Source organism: Bos javanicus, chromosome 24, assembly GCF_032452875.1.
Source record: "Bos javanicus breed banteng chromosome 24, ARS-OSU_banteng_1.0, whole genome shotgun sequence".
Taxonomy (NCBI): Eukaryota; Metazoa; Chordata; class Mammalia; order Artiodactyla; family Bovidae; genus Bos; species Bos javanicus.
The window spans coordinates 48,348,350-48,370,412 of record NC_083891.1 but is presented as its reverse complement, the minus strand read 5'-3'; the positions used below and the strand labels follow the sequence as shown (position 1 = coordinate 48,370,412).

The 22,063-nt window shown below is 53.5% G+C and overlaps 1 protein-coding gene across 8 annotated transcripts in view; it reads right to left on the bottom strand.

The window, feature by feature from the left end:
- The window catches only part of CTIF (cap binding complex dependent translation initiation factor), a 324,350-nt gene that overhangs the window by 129,774 nt on the left and 172,513 nt on the right, over positions 1–22,063 (bottom strand). For all 8 annotated transcript variants that reach the window (XM_061400121.1, XM_061400115.1, XM_061400122.1 and 5 more), the window contains exon 7: positions 17,587–17,663. In XM_061400121.1, coding sequence (XP_061256105.1) covers positions 17,587–17,663 — 77 coding nt within the window. The remainder of the gene's footprint in view (positions 1–17,586; positions 17,664–22,063) is intronic.

Sequence of the window (22,063 nt, the reverse complement as noted above, 5' to 3'; positions counted from 1 at the left end):
CAGGCATGGCCCGAAGGAGATAGGGGCAAGCCGTCTTCCTTCACAATGATGCTCTTTCAGGATGAAAAACCCTGGGCAGACAGGGAACTTCCTTCCCTCTCGACATGCTTGCTGCTCCCTGGTGGGACAGGTCAGGGCAGGCCCCCACGACATTCTGGGTCGAAACACTCCCCCAGAGCACTCCACGGGAGCTGGTACACCCCAACCCTGGCAGCGGGGCTGATGGGGACCAGAGCCCCCGCCAGGCCCTGCGTGTCCCTGGTGCTCCTCCCGACTGCAGGATGCTCCCTGGGGCTTGGGCACGGCAGTCGGCCCCCAGAGAGCCCCTCCCTGATCCAGCGCTCAGCGGGGGAGGGGCTTCCCCAGGAGAGCAGGGGTGGCAAAGAGCCCAGCTAGTCCCACTTCAACGCCTCAGGCTCGGGGGAGGGGTTTAAAGATTTAGTGGAAATAGGAGCCCACGACTCCCCCAGAGAGGCGGGCAGGGCTGAAGCACAATCGTCAGGTGACCAGCTGGGCCTTCAAGTTCACTCCCCCCTCCCCCACCCCATGCCATCCTCTCTGCCCCCCTCCCCTGTCTGTGACTCACACACCTGAAAGTCAGTGTCAGGACAGTGTCCAGGAGAATCAAGATGGTGCCTCTCCCAGGGGAGCTACGATTTGGAAGGGATCACAGGGAACAAAAAGTTTTAAATCAATGGCAAAGTGAAAAGCAAAAGCCGCTCAGCTGTGTCCAACTCTGTGTGACGCCTGGATTGCAGCCTACCAGGCTGCTTTGTCCTTGGGCTTCTCCAGGCCAGAACACTTGAGTGGGCAGCCTTTCCCGTCTCCAGGGGATCTGCCAGACCCAGGAATGAAACCAGGGTCTCCTGCATTGCAGGTGGATTCTTTACCAGCTGAGCTACCAGGGAAGCCCAAAGGAGGCAGGTACTCATGCAAGTTCAGACAGCAAGGTCCGAGGGCCTCTCAAAATCCCATACTTTCCATATTATGATTATTAATATGATTAACAAGTAGATTCAATATTTCCAGAGAACACACCACGCCTCTACTGCAGACACAAGGCGAATAAAGCCCCTAGACCGCTGCTCGCATTAGTCAGCACCCCCTTTTGTCTACACTCCAGACTGGTGTACGTTCTGCTGGCTGGGCCACCTTGGCTGTAGGAGAGGCTGTGATCTGAGGATCGTGAGAGGCTAAACGGGAAGCCTTGTTTCCAGAGGGGCTTCTCAAAGACCTCTCACCAAGAACAAGAGACCCTCTGAGGCTCAAGGTGTTCCGGGCTGTGGTGTCAGCTCCAGGGGGTGGCTGCCCCATGGCGGGCAGAGCCCCACGCAGCGCAGGGTCTGGGCTCACCAGCCCTGTCTCCGAGGCAAGGCCTCTCCTGTCTGTGCCCTGCCCTGCTGGCCCGTTTTCCCTTCCACCTTCTGCCTTCTCCAGTCCTGCCTTGATAGCTTCAGGGAGGCAAGGGACACCATTCTTCCTACAGCCTTCCAAGTTCTGCTCCTTAGAGTGGCTACTTCCAGGTACCTCGAACTCTGAGGTCTCCCACAGAAGCCTTCACCAGGGCCTTCTGCAGCCTCTATGTCAAAATACATCCCCAGGGACTTTTGTCCAACACGGGGCTCAAGCACTGGAGCTCAAGCTCAAGCCAGCAGCCCACCAGCCCTAAGACCCACTTCCCTGAGAAGTGCGGTACTGTCTTCAAGAACCGGAGCATGTTGGGGACAGGTGGGGAAGGACAGCCTGGTGCTCCCCCGCCGCCCCCAACCAGGGCCTCTCCTCTGGTTTTCCTGTTACCTCCGTCCCAGGGCGACCCTGGGTAGGCACGCCGTCCTAGGCAGGATGGAGGGACAGGGGATGCAGACTGCGGTCAGTTCAGTCGTACAGCCTGGATCTGCCCCAAGTGTCCTTCGAGAGCACAGGCAGGGAGGTGATGTCACCCGGCTCCACCTCAGTCTCCTTGGGGTAGGTGCAGGCAGCCATTCCCTTCTCCTTGGTGTTCCTGTGATCGTCTAGATCAGGGATGTGAAAACTGTGGCCTATGGGCTGAGTCTAGCCCCCATCTGTTTTTGTGGATGAAGTTTTGTTGAACCACAGTCCCTCTCATTCAGTGGCTGCTTCTGCCCTGTAATGTGGAATCAGGGTGGAGCATGGCCCTCAAAGCCTAAATGCTTTTCTCTCTCCAGATCACCATTTATCCTGGAGTGGATGTAAAAGAAGCACGTGTCCCCCTACTTATGGCCAACGTCCCCAAACCCCAAGGCAAAGAGTCTGGACACCCTGATGTCTGGAAGCAGCGTCAGTTTTGCCAAGTCTTGAGCAAATCACATGGCCTTTCTTGAGTCTCACCTACATTGCTCTTATATTGGGGGGCATTTGTCTTATCTGCCCCCCAAGCCTGCTGCAGAGATGCTATGAGAAAGGCTGTGTAAGATACCTTTATTTGCATTGTTAATATTTGTATTCTTCTCTTTCCTACCCAAGGAAGACTTCCCTGTCATAGTGAATCCCTGCCAACAGCCTGAGAGCAATCTCAAGAGAGATCTGAGCCAGAAGCACCCAGTTAAACCGCCCCTGGGTTCCTGACCCTTGGAAACGGACAGACTCTAGTATTTCAATATGCTTCCAATTAAAGCCCAATCTTTTATAATCGTTGAGATTAAAGAGTTTAGGGGAAAATAAGTGTATGTGTGAGTGAGAGAGAGAGAAGGTGTGTGTGAGCGTATCTTGGAAAGTTCCCTTTTCCTGGAACTACCTGCTGTACCCCTGCACAACAGGTAGGTCCCAAAGCTGAGATAAAGTCATCCTCTGGTTTAAAACCTTCCTCAGGGACTTTCCTGGCAGTCCAGTGGTTAAGGCTCCACGCTTCCAATGCAGAGGTTCAAATCCCGGCCCGGAAACTAAGATCCTACATGCCACATGGTGTGGCCAACAACAACAACTTTCCCCAGGGAGAAAACTTTCCAACACATGCTCCACTGGAGAGCGGAGCCATGGGCAGGGGCGTGTAGAGGGGAGGACAGGACAAGGAAGGCATTCTTGGAAAGACTTGAGGTTGAATCAGAAAAGAGAAAACAAAAAACCTCAACTCATTCAAAGCTATTGGTGCATTTTACTAGATCATTTAAAACAGGAGAAAAAAAATTAAAAAAAGAAAACAACGCCACAGGAAAACTAGAATCAGGTAAAGATGGCCCCAGTGGCCCCCACCCGGTGGCATTCACACCCTCTGCAGTCCCTTCTGAGACGGCACAGGGGTTAGTCTGTGGGACCAGCAGAATAGCAGAGGGGATGGTATGTCTCTTCTGAGATTAGGTTACAAAAGCCAGGACAGCCTCTCTCTCCACCCCCCGCTCATTCTGTCATGAGAACCCCACAGAGAGGCCCACATTGCAAGGAAATGAAGCCTCCGGCCAACAGCCAGTGAGGAACTAAGGCCTGCCAATAGCCGCGTCAGTGAGCTTGGAAGTGGATCTTCCAGTCCCATCTGAACCAAGTCTTCAGATGATCACAGTCCCTGCCAACAGCTTGACCGCAGTCTCAAGAGAGATCCTGCGCCAGGAGCACCCAGTTAAACAGCCTGGGTTCTGACCCTTGGAAACCGTGTGAGATAATAAATATTTGCTGTTCGAAGTTCTAAGTTTTGGAATAATTTGTTATGCAGCAATGGATAACCAATACAAACATGCAGGCCAAGCTCCATTTCCAGCAAACAATCACTGGAAATGATAACTGGCAGAGGTCCCTAAAGCAGTCACACATACACAGCTATACACACAGATGTGTGTATTCCACATACAGGCAGTAAGCCCTCACGTCTGAGAAGTCCTTGATACTTTTACCGGCGTTCAGAGCATGATACTGTTTTTCAGATGAGACAGAAGCCTCAGGTCAAGTCATGCCCTGCAGGCTCCACGTCTAGCAACAAGGCCCGAGCCAAATCTAGACAAGTCAGCACACCCAAGGGGCCATTCTACACATTTGTCTGGAACCTGGGTTCTACAGTGGCTCATAGTATGTGACTTCCAGAAAATGAACATAGAGACAAAAAGGACGTTTGCTTCAAGTAGCATAGTTTCAGGCTTCTAGGAGCTAAAATTTCCGCCCTCAAAAAATAACAACCCATGCACCCTCCCCGTGGGCTTCCCTGGTGGCTCAGACAGTAAAGAATCTACCTACTAATGCAGGAGACCCAGGTTTGATCCCTGGGTTGGAAAGATCTCCTGAAGAAAGGAATGGCAACCCACTCCAGTATTCTTGCCTGGAGAATCCCATGGGCAGAGGAGCCTGGCGGGCTCTAGTCCACGAGGCCTCAGAGTCAGACACGACTGAAGCCACTTAGCACACATGCACGCACACACATATCCTCCCTGCCTACCTTTAGCCTCTACCGGATTTTCAGTGTGTCTCAAGCTCTAAGCACGAGATCACTCCCAACTCTGGGTCATCACTGAAGGCTCGCATGAAAATGCAAAGTGATCTGCCCTGGGTTAAGGCTGGACTGATTCCTGACACTCCAGTTCATAAGATGAAATGCAAGAGTGGTACATGTGGGTACACAAGGAGCGGCTGGAGAGTAGTAGGAGGTGGACGAGGAGAGAGAGGGTTTTCCCCAACTGCGTGCAGAGTATTAAGCACCACAGTAAAAATACGGACCTAGAACTTAGGCCAAGAAAGGGTGCCCGAGACAGAAACTGGACGGTGAGTTGGATGGCTCTGGACGGTGAGGGAGCTGGCCCCCCTGGGTCCCACTTAGAGAGGGCCTAACGATTACCCCCCTCACCCCATACTCCTGACCGAGTGTGTGCCAACCTTCTGGATCATCAGGGCGAAGTCAGAAGCCTGCCCTCTGCCCTGTGCCACCCGGCTCCCTGCCCAGCCTGTCTGAGCCACGGCTGCGGCCCCCAGTTCAGAGGCACCAGGTTGCCTGCTCAGGGTGACCATCTGCTCTCTGACGCAAGGAGCCAGTCTGCTGCGGCCGCTCAGGACGCCAGGCCAAACATGCACACAGCCTCATAGAGGTTTTTTTTTCCCTTCTTCCTAAAAACATTTCTCATCCTTGGGTCAACACACGTCTTTCCCAAGTTCAGTGTCAACCTCAACAAACAGAAAGCCTAAAATGGGATCCTTTGTCCACAGAATCCTCCCCTTAAACTGAAAAGAGGTGTATGAAGACAACTGGAGGGCAGAATATTCCCGAGGGAGGGGTGAGTGATGGCTAAAGCTGGCTCAGATGGCCACTGGGAGAGGTGACTCTGGAGACGGGCTTGGCCTCCTGTCCACCAGCGAGCGTCCTGCACACTCTCCCCCACGCCTGCCCCGTCCCTGAGTCCCTCAGCTGCTGCACCTGCGCGCCAGGTGGGCGAGGGACCTCGGGTGTGGCAGGGAGAGCTCTTTCAGTCCATGCTGGGTGGGGCCTGACGCATGCCAGCAACTCGTGGGGAAGGTCAGGGAAGAGGATCAAGGCAGGATGAAAACAGCTTGCATAGTGACGAGTGGGTGCCACGTGCACAGGGGCCAGCAAGGCAGGTGAGGAAGGGCCCAGGTGGAGGGAGCCGCTGGCAGACTGGGGAGCTTCGGGGAATGGAGAGCAGACTGAAGGCAGAAAATGCAGTGAGTGGGGACGGCTCTTAGGAGGAGGCAAGAAAGGGGTGGTGGGAGGCGGACCAGGCCTGTCTTGGGGGGAAGGGGGAGCTAGGGGTGGAGGGTGGTCAGGTATGGCTGGTGCTGGGGTGGGGGTGGGGAAAGGAAGGTCTGCTTGACCGCGGTTCAATAATTCCTCTAGAATAATTCCTCTGCAAACTTTGCAATGTTAGTGTGCTAGTGACTGAAAGTTTTCAGCTCCCCATAAGGTACTGGTGAGTCCACCTGTCCATCTCCAAGCTGGAGCTACAGAACATGTGGGCTTGTCTGCTCCTGGTGCCCGGGCTGGGTGTCCAGGCCAAGTTAGAAAGAACTGGCAGCTCCATCAGTTCTGCATTCCGAAGGGCACCAAGATGCCTGTAGGTGCTGGGAGAGCTGGCGACAATGACACAAGCTGCCACCTCAGTGATGACGACGGAGCATGCCGGGGACACCTTGGTCTTAATCTCCCCGCCGCTGGGGGAGCTCAGCACAGCATCACCTCCGGGGACCCGCGGGCCTGTCTTCTGGAGTTATTTTAATTTTGTTCGCTGATGTCTTGCCTAATTGAACCCCTGCATCACTTCTGGAAACCAGGACCTCCCAAAAATACTCCAAACCATAATAGAGGCCACCTTGGCTTCCCCCAAAAACACACGCATTGGAATAAATGGCTAAAATTAAATTACTGGGAAGGCTCAGAAATAACTCTTGGAGCTCAGGGTAAATGCTGACCCAGGCAGGAAGGCTCCTGGGTATTTTTAAAACCTGTGCTCCCGTCCCTGCTGCGAGCCTTGGGGAGTGAAGGGCACCCTCTTGGCCTGGCCTGTCCTCCTGGGTCTGGGGCGGGGGGCTGGTGGCCAGAGGAAGCTCTCCCCCCATCCCAGGCTGCCCTCCCCTGAGAACTGCTCACTGTTCTGGAACTCACAGCACCCTTCCTCCAGCCTCTCAGCAGGTGGACCCCCGCAACCTGGGACATCTCTGGGCTATTACAGGAACTTCCTAAATCAGTCCACGTATGAATCATCTGGACCGGGGAGGGAGCTACAGGCGTGACTAACCTGGGGCAGGGCGCAGAGGGCACAGGGCAGAGGGCGGGCAACCTTGCCTGGTGGGTCTTGGCTGAAATCTCACCATTTGTTCATTTCTTTGAATGATGTTCGAGACCCCCATTCCTCAGGCCTTTTGAAAACAGTGGCCCCCAAGCTGCCTTTACCGCCCTGACACAGAGTTAATCAGGGGCTTAGTCAGGGGGTGGACGTTGGAGGTGGTGAGGGATCCAGGGGAGAGAATTCTCCAGCAGATAAGTGGTTAGGAGTCCAGCCTCTGAGCCAGGCTGCTTGAGTTTGCAGCCCGGCTCAGCAACTTCCCCACTCTCTCTTTGGGAGAGTTACTCCCCTTCTCTGTGCAAGTTACTTTCCTCATCTATAAAATGGAAATAAAACCAGTTATCACCTTCCTAGGGTTGTTGGGAAGATTATACAGCAGATATTTGCAAAGGGTTCAGCACGTCCCGAACACCGTGCCTGTTAAATCACTGAGCAACTCCTGGGCAGGACTTAGGATGGGCCAGGCTTGCCTGAACCAAGGGGCTGCAGACCCCATTCTAGGGGTAAGATGGTCCCAGGAAGTGTTCCATCTTGGGTAGCTGGAATGCTGGGACTATGGAGGCTCAACCAGGCACGGCTGGGTGCCCAGCGTACAGACCTAGACCAAATTTGGTCCCCAAAAATGTACACAGGAGCAGCAGACATGGCCCAGATTTCTGGAACTTTCTGGAGAGGGTTAATGTGCTGGGTTAAAGATAAAAGGGGAGCGAGTTATTTATACTGAAAGCCCCAACTGGCCTCTAGAGTGTCTCTGTCTTTCCAGCCCACAGCGAAGGAATGGAATATTCCTGGGAAGTGTTCTTTGTCATCTTTAACCCTGGACTCTCCCCAATACATTTGAAAGTTTTAGCTCCAAAGTTTAAGTGCCTTGGGGTGCACAAAGATGGAAACCCAGACTCCACAACTGCTGGCCTGCTCTTCCTTCCTTCCCTTCACATGGTCCAGGATGGAGGGGTCCCAAGAGCAAATGTCAGGAAGGAGAGGACTCATGCCTTGGTACTTGGAGCCAGCATGGGGCTGGGGTCTCTCGTGTACCCCCCATCACACCTCATCTACCGGCATTCTTGCAGGCTACAGTCAGTGTGTTTGGGGGCAAGAAGAAGAACGAGCTTGGCGAGGGTCCTTATCGCCTCAGATCCCCTGGCTGGCGAGGGATGAACTGGTCTAGAAGCCAAGTGAGCCTGACCAAGGCCCTCATACCCACCACGCCGGCTGCCCTGGGTGAAGGCTGTGCAGACTTGGCGCCAGATGCCCGGGCACTTGGGGTGGAAGGAGTTGCCTGTGTCCCTCCATGCTAGCAAGGGAGAGAGGGTTGGGGTTAACATTTGTGAGCCAACCCCAAACGTCCAGCATTTCAAAAAAAGGGAGACTGAGACCTCTAAGGAGCTGTAATTAAACCAACTCAGGTGGCTGGTTCCTGGTGTCCATTCTACGCCCTGTCCTGGGCATTTATCTCTAGACAGCCACTGTCCTTGTCAGCATCCCTTCTGCTCTCTAAGCCTCTAGGCACATGCCCTTGCCTCCTCTTCATCAGCCTCCTTGCCCCCAGGTCTCCCTTTTTTGTCCTCTAGGGTTTAAGGGGTCTGGATGAATCCTAATAGCTGGAAAAAGCAGCACAGAGCGAACAAGAAGGAGCAGTGCTCAGCTCCCCAGCAGTGGGCCCAGACCGGAGGGAGTAGGCCTGGTACCGGGAGCTCTGCCAAAATGCACGAGATGGCCATGCACGGACATGGGTCCTGGGCCCAGGGACTCGCTGGTCCTTCCCGGGGAGAAGGACCCCAGGGACTGGCTTATTCTCCTACAAAGTGTGATGCTGAGGGCAGTTTCTGAGCAGAGCACGCGCCAGGAAAGAGGGACAGGAAAGGGCAAGTCGTGAGCCAGCCCTCGGGGCCCTCTTGGCAGCCTGAGAGAGACTGCCATCATCCAAAGGATGATCATCTGGCCATCGTGGTCTATACAAAGGCCTGGGTATTCTCCTGGTGTAAACCAGGCCCCCGTGTCAATCAAACACAGACCTGGACATCTGGCTTCATGAAATGAGCTGCTCTTCTTTCTAAGAGAGCTTAGGGGTGGGCGTGGGGGAGGAGGAGAAGGAGCCTAAAAATAATTCCTATCTGACTCATTTTGCTTAGAATCTGACAGGGCTGCCTGCCAGGTGGGGGTTTGCCTGTCCCATTTTCTTATCTATCTTTAGCAAGGACTTAATGAGGGCAATTTCCTCGCTGCGATATAAAGACAAACTGCGGGCAATGGGAGTGTAATCTGTCTCGCTGTCCCCCGGGCTCCTGATGACAGGATGACAATGATGGTCACTTCAGGGCTCAGCCGTCTGGAGGGCTTGGGGGACAGTGTCAGCCCAGGATGGGCAAATGAAGCAGTGGCGGCACAGCGAGACCCAAGCTGGGCGACAGCCGTGGAGGGAGTGGCTCCCACTCCCTGCCCTCCCTCCATCTCTGCTACCACCCCACGGACGGGATAAACTACTCAGCCTAAAACCCCATCGCTCACAACACAGTCCTTTATCTTTAGCATATCTCTACGCTTTTTTTTTTTTTTTTTTGATGTGGACCATTTTAACAGTCTATTGAATCTGTGACAGCACTGCTTCTGTTTCTGATTTCCTGGCCACAAGGCAGGGGGCATCCTAGCTCACCAACCGGGCATTGAACCCGCACCCCCTGCCTTGAAAGGTAAAGTCGTAACCACTAGACCATCAGGGAAGTCCCTCTCCCACTGTTTTAAAGGGCAGGCACAGTCCATTTTCATCTCTCATGGTAGTTCACGCTCTGTACAACTGTGTAACTAACCTGCACTCACCAAACTAGTGACTACGGAACCACTGCTCCCAGGAGAAAGACAAGGTTAGGTTCCTGCGAGCCTCCGGTCACAATGTCTTTTCTTCCAACTCATCAACACATAGCCCCATGTTATGTGTGTTTTGGTTTAAAGACACCTTATTTACTATATATTGTCGATTCACTAACGTTGAGCTCACCGCCAACAGCACTATAGCTGTTGCCAGAAGGAAGCTCATCCGACGAACGTACTTTCTTCAAAAGGCACACGATGGCCGCCTGCCTCTGAGACGCGAGACAGCACCGCAGCGCTGTGCTCGGGCACCATTTTAAACAGCAAATCCGCCAACCAAAGCACACCAATGCGAAAGACAGAGCCCTCAGTGGGTCTTGGAAAAGACACTTGTTTACAATGGGAGAGCTGGAGCAAGAAGGCAGAGGTCTCCGGGTTCAGCCTCAGCTGGGAACGCAAGGGTCAGGTGACTTGAGTGTTTTACGGCTCTGGGCTCTGAGCGTGGCCATGAATGACTGTGAAAGCACTGTATTGACTCAATCACAAATGAGGAACTTTTAACAAGGAGGCAAATTAGCAAATATAGAATCCACGAGTAATGAGGACCGACTGAACCTCCCAAGTGAGTGAAGTGAAGTCGCTCAGTCGTGTCCCGCTCTTTGCAATCCCGTGGGCTGTAGCCCACCAGGCTCCTCTGTCCATGGGATTCTCCAGGCAAGAATACTAGAGTGGGTTGCCATTTTCTTCTCCAGGAGATCTTCCCAACCCAGGGATTGAACCCAGATCTTCCGCATGGTAGGCAGACGCTTTACCGTCTGGGCTTCCTTAATGACCCCTGTGAATGAGCTGATGGATGGATCCAGGACTCTGAACTGAATGGATTTCTGATCAGTTCCTGATGGGGAAGATCTGGGGCTCAGTCATCTTCGTAGATGAAGGAGTCCACAAGTGCAGGAGAGAGGTGAGGGGCTAAAGGGAAAGGTAAGTTCCAGAAAACAACTGTGACTTAGGGTTTTAAAGGCAGTGCTGGCATCCCTCAGAGTCCCTGCTGGGAGCCCAAGTGTGAAGAGGAGGAGGGTGGCGTGGGTTCCAGAAGGGAACGAGGAATCTCCCATAACCAGGGAGGGCATCAAAGGGTGGGGAAGAGCTGTCAGAGCATGTCAAGCAGTGGGCTTAACAAGCGCTAATGACAATACTAAAATTAAACTTTTGTATTTAGAGTGAAAGGAGGAGGCGAGCATGAGGCTGCTGATGGGGAGGATGATGTAAGATTAAGGGGGTTGCTAAGAGAAAGGTTTGCCTTCTGTCAGAGAACACGTGCTGGATCAGGGAAGGCAGATCCAGATAGAGCATCCTCAGTAAGATGCTGAGGTCCCTGGAGAAAATCGTGGGAGAGAGAGATAGGCACTCTGAATGTTCATCCTCTTGCCCAAGGGAGGGAGTTATATGGCCCAGAAAAAGGGAGCTCTCCACGTGAGGCCATAAAGGGCCCCTGAGCACACGTCAGGAACAAAGCATTAGAGTCTGCAGCTAGACGTACATACAGAGTTCCCGTTTTAAAAATCAGAAAAACATAGATACCATCTCTCCCAAAGAGATCCCCAAACAGATGATCCACAAGAAAAGGTGTAATCATTCATAACCAGCACAGAGTCCCATAGACAAGTCAGGGCCAGGCCAAATCTACATCCTTTTTCAAAAGGGTTACTACTCTGACAGTCTGGTTTCCCTGGTGGCTCAGATGGTAAAGAATCTGCCTGCAATGCAGAAGACCCATGTTCAAACCCTGGGTCAGGAAGATCCCCTGGAGAAGGGAATGGCAACCACTCCTGTATTCTTGCCTGGAGAATTTCATGGACAGAGGAGCCTGGAGTTGCAGAGAGTTGGACACGACTGAGCGACTAACACACACTCACTACTCTGATACACTACAAACACCAAAATTCAGGGAGGGTTTACGGAGGCTTGCCCCATCGCTCCATCCCGGGACCTCCCTTACCCATTAAAAAACTAAAAAAGTTGAGATATAATTCACATACCACAGAATCCCCCCTTTGGAATACATAATCCAGGATTTTTAGTATCTTCCCCAAGTTGCATACCCATCACCATCAATTCCAGATGTCCTGTTCATTTTTATCAGTGACCTAGATGATGTCACAGAGAGCTTGCAAAATCACATCTGATGGCTGACACGAATGCCGTCCCTGGGGGAAAGAGCCTGGCTCCCAGGGAGGGTCTGGGCATGTGGTGGCAAAGGAAGAAGGTGACCGATGAGACTGAAATTGATTGTTGGAGGACCCCACGCCGCAGTCACGGTCAGTCACAGGACAGAGGCAGCAAGAGGGGCCAGGGGCTCTGCTCACCCTGCTGCACCACCTGGGGACCCGGGAGAGCTGGAGTCTGACGGGGGACAGCTTCCCTCCCGCTTCCTGTCTAGCAGAGCATGTGATACCAGCTTGGGATGACCCTGCCATTCTTTCCTTCTTTTCAAATCCGCTTTGCACATGGAGTAAATGAACCGTTCTGAGACCTCACTTAATGAAACAAATTAATTTGGAGAAAGGCTCTCCTGTCTCCCTGGCCGCAGGGGCATCATGAGAGGGACCGCTAATGCCTCCATTAGCTGCCCCGCTCTCACTGCTGGGAGGCCAGCTCTGGCGCCTGTGGGGACTGAGGCTTCTGATAGTCTGGGCTGGGCCCTGTCCTAAGCCAGGAGCTCTTTTCCTTCTCAATTGTGGGTAGAGGCTGCTATGGGCTCCAACCCACCTGGCTCTGTTTCTAGGGAGCTTTGCGAGGGTGGCTTCCGGGGCGGTGGGAATCCCTGCTCCTACACCTGTTTCACTAAGGCCTTCACAGTCCCCTCACCTTAACGGCTTCCCATCTCCCTTTCAAGTCCTCCTTGCGACTGAAAGCTAGTTCAATGCCCACCTCCTCCAGGAAGCATCCCGTAATTACCCGCGCTGAACCCTTTCTTGGAACCTCCTCGAATACGAGGATGCCACATAGTCATGGGCCACGTGCTGGTGGCTTCAGGGGCCCACTGTGCAAGCTCTGCCTCAGGCCCTTGAGAGCAGGGCTTATGGCCAGGCTCTTGTCTGGTTTCTCCTGCGCACAGACTGGAGTCCGAAGCGCTGCTCCATCAATCCCAGCTGAAGAGTTCAAAAGTGCTTCCCTGTGGTGCTGGCTGTGATGTGCGCCCAGGGCTGGGTTCAAGAACAACGCACGCACCCCGGGATGCTGGACATGCCATGACAGACAGTCCTCAGTGGTCGGCCCTACAAAAACTGGGGAGGAGAGCCGCCAGTTCAAGGTCAAGGCCGTCCCCATCCGATGACTAGAGCAGACACTGGGATACAAAGACCTGCCTGTCTTCTTCGTCTGGGGACAACTCTACAGAGTGTCACCCCAATTTCAGGACTCCTCGTAGAATCAGAACTCTCCACCCAGACGGCACTGCAGCTCACCCACCCCCTCTTGCCCAATCCGCTTCCCTTCCTTCCGGGACCCTAAGGGCACTCCTGAGTCAGCATCCTGCCAGCTCATCTTTGTCCCGGACCCCGGGAACACAGACCATGACCTTCATCCTTGGCCTCAGATGCACATTTCTTCAGAAGGAGTTGGTGTGGGGGTGGTGGGGGGGGGGGGCGGAAATGAAGGAAATCCCCCTGGAGGTGAGACCTCACTCAAGGTCAACACCAGCAGCAGGTCAGTGGCATGGCCAGGACTCAGCCCTCTGGTGTTTGCCCCCCGCCCCGCCACCCTGCAGCCTGGGGGCAGGGAGCTCCCCAGGACACGAGCCCCCACAGCCCCCGCTTCCATCAGCGGGTGTCCAGGCCCAGTGAGGACACAGCACCCGGAGGCAGGCTGCTCTTTCAGGGACGCACGAAACAGCCACGTAGCACATTCACATCGTGAGACGCATAATTCTGTCTGAAATCGGCAAACATCTTTAACTCGTTCCCCAAAATAAACAAGCGGTTACCAGTTGCCCGTGTTTTGAGAACATTTTTAAAGGAGAAAACCTTTGAACCGTTCACGAGCTTAACCTTTTCCTTCTGCAAAATGAGGAAAAGACGCCCACGACTTAGTTTCAGACGCCGAGGCCCTCGAAGCCGCGCACAGAACGTGGGCACAGAGTCTGCAGATGGCTGCTCCTGGGGGCCCCCTTCCCTGCTCCCCGACAGTTGGGGCAGAGCTCTCAAAGTTGATTCCGAGAAGAGAAACAACTGATCCCGGGTGCTCCGCCCCTGGAGGGGATGCAAGGAAACCTCCCTGGGCTCTCAAGCTAACCTGGCACCATGGGGATTTAGGACAGCCCCTCTTGTCCCTCTGCCCCCTCCCCCGGCTTGGCACAGCCCCTCTTGTCCCCCTGCCCCCTCCCCCGGCTTGGCAGACATCTGCGGTCCACGTCCCCGTTGAGGTGTTTTCTGAGCCCCTCGGATCCCCCTCTGATCTGAAGACCGGGCTGGCGCTAAGACCTTACAAGGATGAGCTTGGTTAAGCTTCCCAGTTAGTGGACCCATTTTAAGGAAGAAAGAGATAACAGTTTTCAAGGTATAAAGAAATTTGCCAAAATCATGGAGGTCGCAAGCAGAAGAGGTGGCATTCACATCCCACATCTAATTCCAGGGCATGTGCCTCAGACTTGAACAACTGGAGAATAAAAGCAGTCAGGGCCCACTCAAGACCTCAAGGAGCCACGGGGAACTCAAATACGATGACCTAGACTTCCGTCAGGGTTAGGGCTCTAGAGCCCAGTTTAGAAATTCCTGTTTCAGGCTTCGGGGTGAAACACAGAGCCCCCAGGATCCGCAATCCACCTGGCTGCCGGGTGATTGCAGCTCTCAGACACCAAGCCCAGCTACTCTGCAGTCAGATGGGAGCCCACAGAGCCCCGCAGAGCCTCAGAGACAGAGGGGATGGAGCCGACCACCTCCCTTCATGTGACACTGCAGCCCCACCACCACCCCACCCCAGTTCCGCCTCCACCAGCTCCCTGCTCTTGGCCTTTTCTAGATCACAGGTCCACTGGAGGCTGTGGAGTCAAAAGGGCTGAGAACTGCAGCCAGCACAGGTGAGTTCAGCTTGGCTGCTTCTTAGCTAAACAACCTTGGCTAGTGTCCCTGGCCTCAGTTATTGCATCTGTTAAAAGGGGAAAACAGCGCCTTCTCTCCCTTGCAGCAAAAGGGGAGAGATCAGAGGCCTGTGTGCCTTTGGCCACCAAACCTGATGCTGGTCACCTCCCGCTCTGTCACCCCAGGAACGCAAGCCTCTCTCGGTGTGGCTGACGCCCCACGACCAGGAGAGTTAACCTACAAAAGTGCTAACCATCAAGGTCAAGTATGCAGGTTTGGCGCTCATCAAGGCCTTGACTATCCATCAACAGCTGGAAGGTTACGGTTGACCGGATGATATTCTGCAGCCGTCCCTCAAACGTCAGAATCACGCGCTCCACCAAGAAGGGATCGGAAGGCCCCTAGTGCTGGCTGCCTGCTTTCAGACAGTGAGGTCCCGAAACTTTCTGGCTGCCTGCTCTTCTCTTGAAAGTCCCCACCACCTGGGGAGGCCGTGGTGGCCGAGCCTTGTCCTGCACCATATTCCAGATTGCAAATACAGGTGGGGCCCCGCCTGGCACACAGCATGGGCTCCGCGCGCGTCTGCCGCCCTGAATAGCAGAGTCTGAGCCCCTGATGGTCAGGATGTTTGTTCCTTGAGCCCATCTGTGGTCCAGAGGAACACTCTCTCCTTTCACTTCAGCTGATTTCCTCCGGTTCAGAGCCTGGGAGAGGTGGGGCGGCCGCTCCTCAGCGCTCAGTATATATCTTCCAAGAGTTTACTGGCATGAACGTTCTCTCCCTGCAGCCTCCTCTCCCCTGGCCCCGGCCGGGGAGCGTCTCCTCACAGGACATACTTTCCATCCCTTTAATCATCTTTATTGCCTTGCTTTGGACCCTGTCCCGGGTCCACATCCTTTGCGAGGTGTGCTGACCTCACCGGGCATTTGTTAACACGAGCACGGCTCGGCGGAATGCCGGCTTCCCACTGCTTGTACGTCAGGCTCCCCTTCCACGTTCTTGGGCCACACTGCTGCTTTCCAGAGGCCTGCACTGTCCAGGGGCTTGGGCTGAGAGGGGTGACCTGGCCCCCGAGCGGAGGTGTGGCTGACGTGGACGTGGACAGCAGCCTGCCCCTGCCTGGGCCCAGGGGGTGACTTCTCCTGCGGAAGCTCGGGGACTCCCTGAAGCTCCACACACATTCTGGGGACCAGGGGGCAGGGGAGGAGTGACACAGAGCCTCTGCCCTTCCTGACCCCTCCTCAGTCCCCATGTGAACCCCATTTCTCCTTTGGGGGTGCTCCCTACCTCTTCCCTCTGAGGGGAACCCAGAAACCAGGAATTAGCTGCACAGCAAAAAGGCAGCACATAGAGAACAACGACTGCACTCTGGTAAGGCCAGGAGCAGGCTGGGTCCAATCTCCCTGCTCTATCTTCCCTTTTGATGCCCCTACACGAAGTGCCCGGTGGGTCTGTGTTCTAAGCCCGGACTGCCTGCCTCCCAGCTGGCTGAACACTCACCGTCCTCTGGGAATGTTTCCATTCCACTAAATCCACCAGCTGATGACATTCCTGGGGACTGGACCTCCATCCACCCCAAGTTGTGGCCACCACCCAGCACCCCTTGTTCAAGGGCCTTTGTGTGTGTGTGTGTGTGGTGTGTGTGTGTGTGTGGTGTGTGTGTGTGTGTGTGTGGTGTGTGTAGTGTGTGTGTGTGTGGTGTGTGTGTGGTGTGTGTAGTGTGTGTGTGTGTGTGTGGTGTGTGTAGTGTGTGTGTGTGTGGTGTGTGTGTGTGTGTGTGTGTGTGTGTGTGTGTGTGTGTGTGTGTGTGTGTGTGTGTGTGTGTGTGTGTGTGTGTGTGTGTGTGTGTGTGTGTGTGTGTGGTGGTGTGTGTGTGGTGGTGTGTGTGTGTGTGTGTGTGTGTGTGTGGTGGTGTGTGGTGTGTGTGTGTGTGTGTGTGTCGGGCGAGGGGTAGGGGGGAATCAGGGACCTTGGGCAAACCTTGCCTCCAAGAAGCTGCACAAGAAGAGGTATTTTTAGTTCTCTGAGCAACAAGCTGGCTGGGCTGTTTCTTGGCTCTCTGAGAACAGTCTCTGTTTAGTAAAGGTAAAACCACAAGCTACCGCCTTTATCTAAGAAGAAATCCCCTGTAGAGGAGACACTCTTCAAGCAAAGCCTTCCCCACTGCCTCCCTTCCTTCTTTCCCTCTTTGTCTTCCTCCCTCCCTCATTTTCATCCAGAAATCATTTACGCAGGTTCAAACAAACGAAAAATACTCTAACCCTGCTTTTTGCACAAGTGGCCACACATGAAAGAAACGTTCTGCACCTGAACTTCTCCATTCGAAATACGCTCTGAAGATCTTTCCTTGTTGGAGAGCCTTTTAGGAAACAAAGTTTCAGCCTCCCAGACGCCCAGCCTCAGTTGTTTGCTCCTATCCAGAGCTACCCCAGGCGCTTTTTTTGGCCCCTTGCTGTCACCCAGTTCTCTGCATCCCAGGGGAGATTCCAATTTCTGCCTTAGTTTAAGACAGCCCCCCCCCCCCCCCCCCCCGGCCACATCGAGGGCATTTGAGAGAAGCAGCGTGTGCAACTGCTGATCTGTGTGTCGCCGTCACAGCCCAGCCCAGCACAGGCCAGGGACCGGGTGGAGGAGAGACAGAGAGTCCTAGACCTGCAGCTCCAGAGCCTCCTGGAGGCCATGTGTCAAAACACACTCCGGCAGGTCAGAGTCCCCCTAGGACTGCTATTGTGGCTGCCCAGTTGGTGCAAAGAGCTTTCCTCTTCCTCAACTGCAAAACCTGCCCTGGACTCCTGCAGGGATCCAATCCTGGGATCGCCCCCGACCCTGTAACCAACCCCACTGCAGCCACGTCACCTCTTATTGTATCAGCTAGTGACCAGAAAAGCAAAATGCAGGCCAAGACTGCAGCTACACAAGGGCTGGCAGAGGCAAAGAAAACCCAAAGCTGGCGATTGAGAGTCTCCTACCTTCGGTCATTTCTCCTCCTCCGGAACAGCTTCTTCGTGTGCGCAATCTCCACCTCGTGGGGCATCGGGTGGTAGCCCTGTGTGGTTGGGGGAGGAAGAGGGGCGTCAGTAAATCTGAAAGAGAGCAAAGAACTTCCGGGTCTGAACTAATCTACAACAACATCTACAACAACAAAATGAAACCGAGAGTTTGGAAAGGCTAGGCTCTGACCGCCAAATCCAGATTGAAAAATGGAGAATATTTGAGTCTATGCATTTCCCACCAGGTGATGATGGTGGAATCATAGAACCAAAGAACAGGGGGGTCCCTAGACTTTGTCAAATCCAGCCATTCAAATGAGAACACTCAGGTCAGGAGAGATGGATGAGGGTATGCAAGGTGTGGCAGAGAATTAGCAAGAGAATCAGATTGGAATCTGATGGTGGACAAGCTAACCCTCTAACATCAGGCCTCCTAACACCAGGGGAATGTGACTATCTTCTCTGAGCTGTGGAGAGGACCAAGGAGGCACAGCCTCCTTGCAAACCCTGAGCCTCATGCAGACGGAATGTGCCAGGATCCAGGTTTCTCCTCATCCTAGTCCAGAAGGCTTCATGCAGTTTTTTGTTTTTTTTTTAACCAAAGATCCTTGTTACTTATACTCCTGGGGTGCATTTAGGGGAAATATGCAAATAGCTAATATCTTTTTAAATGTTAAATTGTGGAAAATTTTAAGGTTGGTCTTTTGCATATATTGTCATCATGATAACAACTCTGTATATATATGTTTACATCAAGGTTGGAGAGAAGTGTTAGTAGCTCAGTCATGTCTGACTCTTTTTGACCCCATGAACTGTAGCCCTCCGGGCTCCTCTGTCCATGGGATTTTCCAAGCAAGGATACTGGAGTGGGTTGTCATTCCCTTCTCCAGGGCATCTTCCCGACCCAGGGATCGAACCTGGGTCTCCTGCATTGCAGGTGGATTCTTTACCACCTGAGCCACCAATATATTTACACCGAGGCTGGAGAGAAACCCTTTCCTTACCATGCAGGGCTGATGGGAGTAAAATGCCAGGCAGCAGGCAGAATTATTTGCAGAAGGTGAGCTGATAGCCAGCTCTTTTCTTATTATTCCCCTCTCCCCAGCAAAGTGTGTTCTGGTGGGACACAGGAAAGTACTGCCCTTCTATTATGGTCTGGCTGGGGCAGGGTGGGAGGGCTTGAGTGTACCTAAGGCTGGCGGTCTGCAGGGAGGCAGTGGCCTGGCTTGGACCCGGGACATCTGGGCATGGGTCGTGATGCAGAGTGCACAGCCTGAGCGTGGTCCTCATGCTGCCCACAGGGCCCTGGGTGTGCAGGGGTCAGAGGGTGTGACAGGCCCAGTGTGCTAGAGAGGGCTCAGGGAGAGTCCAGCGAGCCCCTAGCTGCACTTTATAGATAAGGAGACTGAGGCCCAGACGCTCGATGGGGACAGTGCATGCCACCCTCTGGATTCGGGCTCCACAGTGGAGGGTCCTGGCGGGCTGCCTTCTCTGGGCTTTGCCCCTGACCACAGGGCTGATCAGCCTCGAGGTGCTTCCTGGAGCGGGAATGAGGGCACTGGGGGGACAACAGACTCTGGAGGACACAGGGACCCTGGCCTCTCAGACGCTGGCCCTAAGACGCCCGTTGAGTCCAGGGAGCGAACAGCACACTTCAAATTTTATTTAATTTACATTATTTATATCGTCGGTCCCTCCCTCACAGCCTGTCTCTTGCCTCCAACAATCGGCCGAGAAGGCATGAATGAATTCCGGCCGGACAGCCACAATGGGGCCCTGCAACCTGAGGATGTGCTTTGTTTAATGGTTTTCTCAAAGGATATTATTTGCTTTCTTTAATACAAAACACAAACAAGGAAAAACACCAAGTCTTCCCCTCTCATTTCCCCTCTCCCACCCTGACCCAGCCCCGGGCTGGCCCCTTCCCTCCCTCCCAGCCTCAGGTCAGCGCAGGAACACACTGGGCGGGCCCAGCGCAGACAATGGCAGGAAGCCGAGGCTACTCTCAAGCCGGAGGCCTGGACGAGGAGCTGGGCCCCGGGGCCGGGCTGAGGGAGCTGTCCCGATACTTGGCCTTCCAGGAGCTCACGAGGGGCCAGCCTCCCCTGCCCAGGCTCCAGAGTCCTGGGCTCTGAGCTGCATCCTTGCCTCCCTGCTCCCCATGGCCGTAGCAGAGGGGAGCTGCCCTGGTGACCCAGACTCATGGAGTTCCAACTCTCTGCCAGGACTCAGTGTGGCCCGGGGGGGCAGGCAGGACCACTCAGGGCTTCTAACAAAGCCACTACTCTAGACTTCTGTGTTCTTCCATTGCCTCCAAATCACTAATATGAATGTTCAGTTCAGTTCAGTTCAGTTGTCGCTCAGTTGTGTCCGACTCTTTATGACCCCATGGACTGCAGCACACCAGGCTTCCCTGTCCATCATCAACTCCTGGAGCTTGCTCAAACTCATGTCCATTGAGGCGGTGATGCCATCCAACCATCTCATCCTCTGTCGTCCCCTTCTCCTCCTGCCTTCAATCTTTCCCAGCATCTATATAAAATGTCAGAATAGTTAAAAGTCTGGGCTCTGGAGCCACAGTTCTTGATGGCTATGTGACTTTAAACAGGTGACCTAAGCTCTATGTGCCTCAGTTTTCACATCTGTGAAATGGGGATGATAATACTAGCATCTGCCTCCTAGGGTTCTTCTGAGGGTTAACTGTGTTGATAAACATGTAAAGAATGTACAGCAGTGCCTAGGATGCAGCGAACCTCAGTCAGTATCGCTGGTGGTGTCACTGCCATCCTCGCCATCACCATTTCTCCCATCACGCTGACCCTCTCTGCTCAGGGCTGAGCTGAGTGCATCAGGACAAGCAAGGCTGCTCTGCTTCCTGTTCTCAGGCCCCCAGTCCTGGCAGACAGAGTCCAGAGGAGGCAGTTAATGGGGAAGAGAGTGAAGAAAGCTCAGGTTAGGGAAGATGGAGGGAATGAGCAGAGAGTGTGGGGACCAGGCAGCGTGCTAGGAAAGGGTGGAGGAATTCTGCCTGTGTTCTCTTTGGTCTAAAGCTGGTGGATCCCAGTGGGAGACCAGAAATCAGCTGAACAAAGTGACAGAACCAAGCTTTGCACTCCTGAGGTCTTCCTTCCCCAGGAGCACCCCAAGGCCAGTGCTGTAGAGGACTGGCCCCACCCACAAGGCCGCCTGGGCCCCGGCCTACTGGCACCATGGTGAATAAATGAATGAATGCCTGGGGCACCTGTGTAGAACTTTCAAACCGTCCTGTATAAAACGGGGTGCACTGTATTTATACAGGCTTCACTGGAGGACCTTCTTCAATCAGCCCCTTTGTTCTTCAGATTCAAACTGGCAGGGGTACCACGTGACACACCCAACCCAATACCTGCCCACTACCTCCAAAACAAGGGCATCTGGGTGTCAAGAGAGGCGAACACGAGGCCAAAAGAGGAAGAATGAGGGAGACTGTGAGTTTAGCTAAGACCTGCCATCAGATTAGCTGCTGACCCAGGCTAGCCCAAGTTCTTCAAAGCCACTAGTGAGAGATGAGGCTTGTATGTGAATGTTCAAAGCAGCAGTATTCATAACAGCCAAAAATGGAAACAAATCAAATGTCCTTTAACTGATGGCTGCATAGATATGTGATGGCTCCATACAATGGAGTTATTACACAGCCATGAAAAGGAAGGAAATTCTGATACAGGCTGCAGCATGGATGAATCTTGAGAACATCATGCTCAGGGAAAGAAGCTAATCACCAAAAATCCCCATACAGTTCAATTTCGTTTTTATGAAATGTCCAGAATTGGCAAATGTGCAAACACAGCAAGTAAATGAGTGTCTTCCAGGGGCTGGGGAGAGGCAGAATGGGAAGTGACTGCCAGTGGGCTCCAGGTTTCCTTGGCGGGTAATGAAAACATTCTGGAATTTGGACAGTTGCATAACCTCATGAATATACTAAAAACCATTCACTCATATTATTTTGAAGGGTGAATTTTATGGCATGTGAATTATATCCTAATTTTTAAAAGGTGGAAAAAATTTTCCAGGTAGAGGGAATAACAAGGGTTTAAAAAAGAAAGATCCAGCCACAGTGAAAAATGTACCCACCCCCCCACCCATTCAATTAGGAAGCAGCTGCCCTAAAACAGTTCCTACAAAAGGGCTGGAAAGGGTGGTATGTGCAGGACCGGCATCCAGTGACAGGAAGGATCAGTAAGGAACCTGGAGAGGAGCATGAACTGGTATCCCCAGGCCTGGCCAGGGACAACGGGGCTCTGGCTTTAGACCAGAGATTTCTCCCTGCTCTTTAGATATTAATAGAATGTACCCCTTGAGCGGAGAATGGGAAATTTATCAGGTCAGAATGACCATTTAAGAGTATATAGTAGCCTTTGTTCTATTTCTTTACTCAATAAATTCTTCTATCCCATGCTCCGAAAGAGCCCCAGGTGGA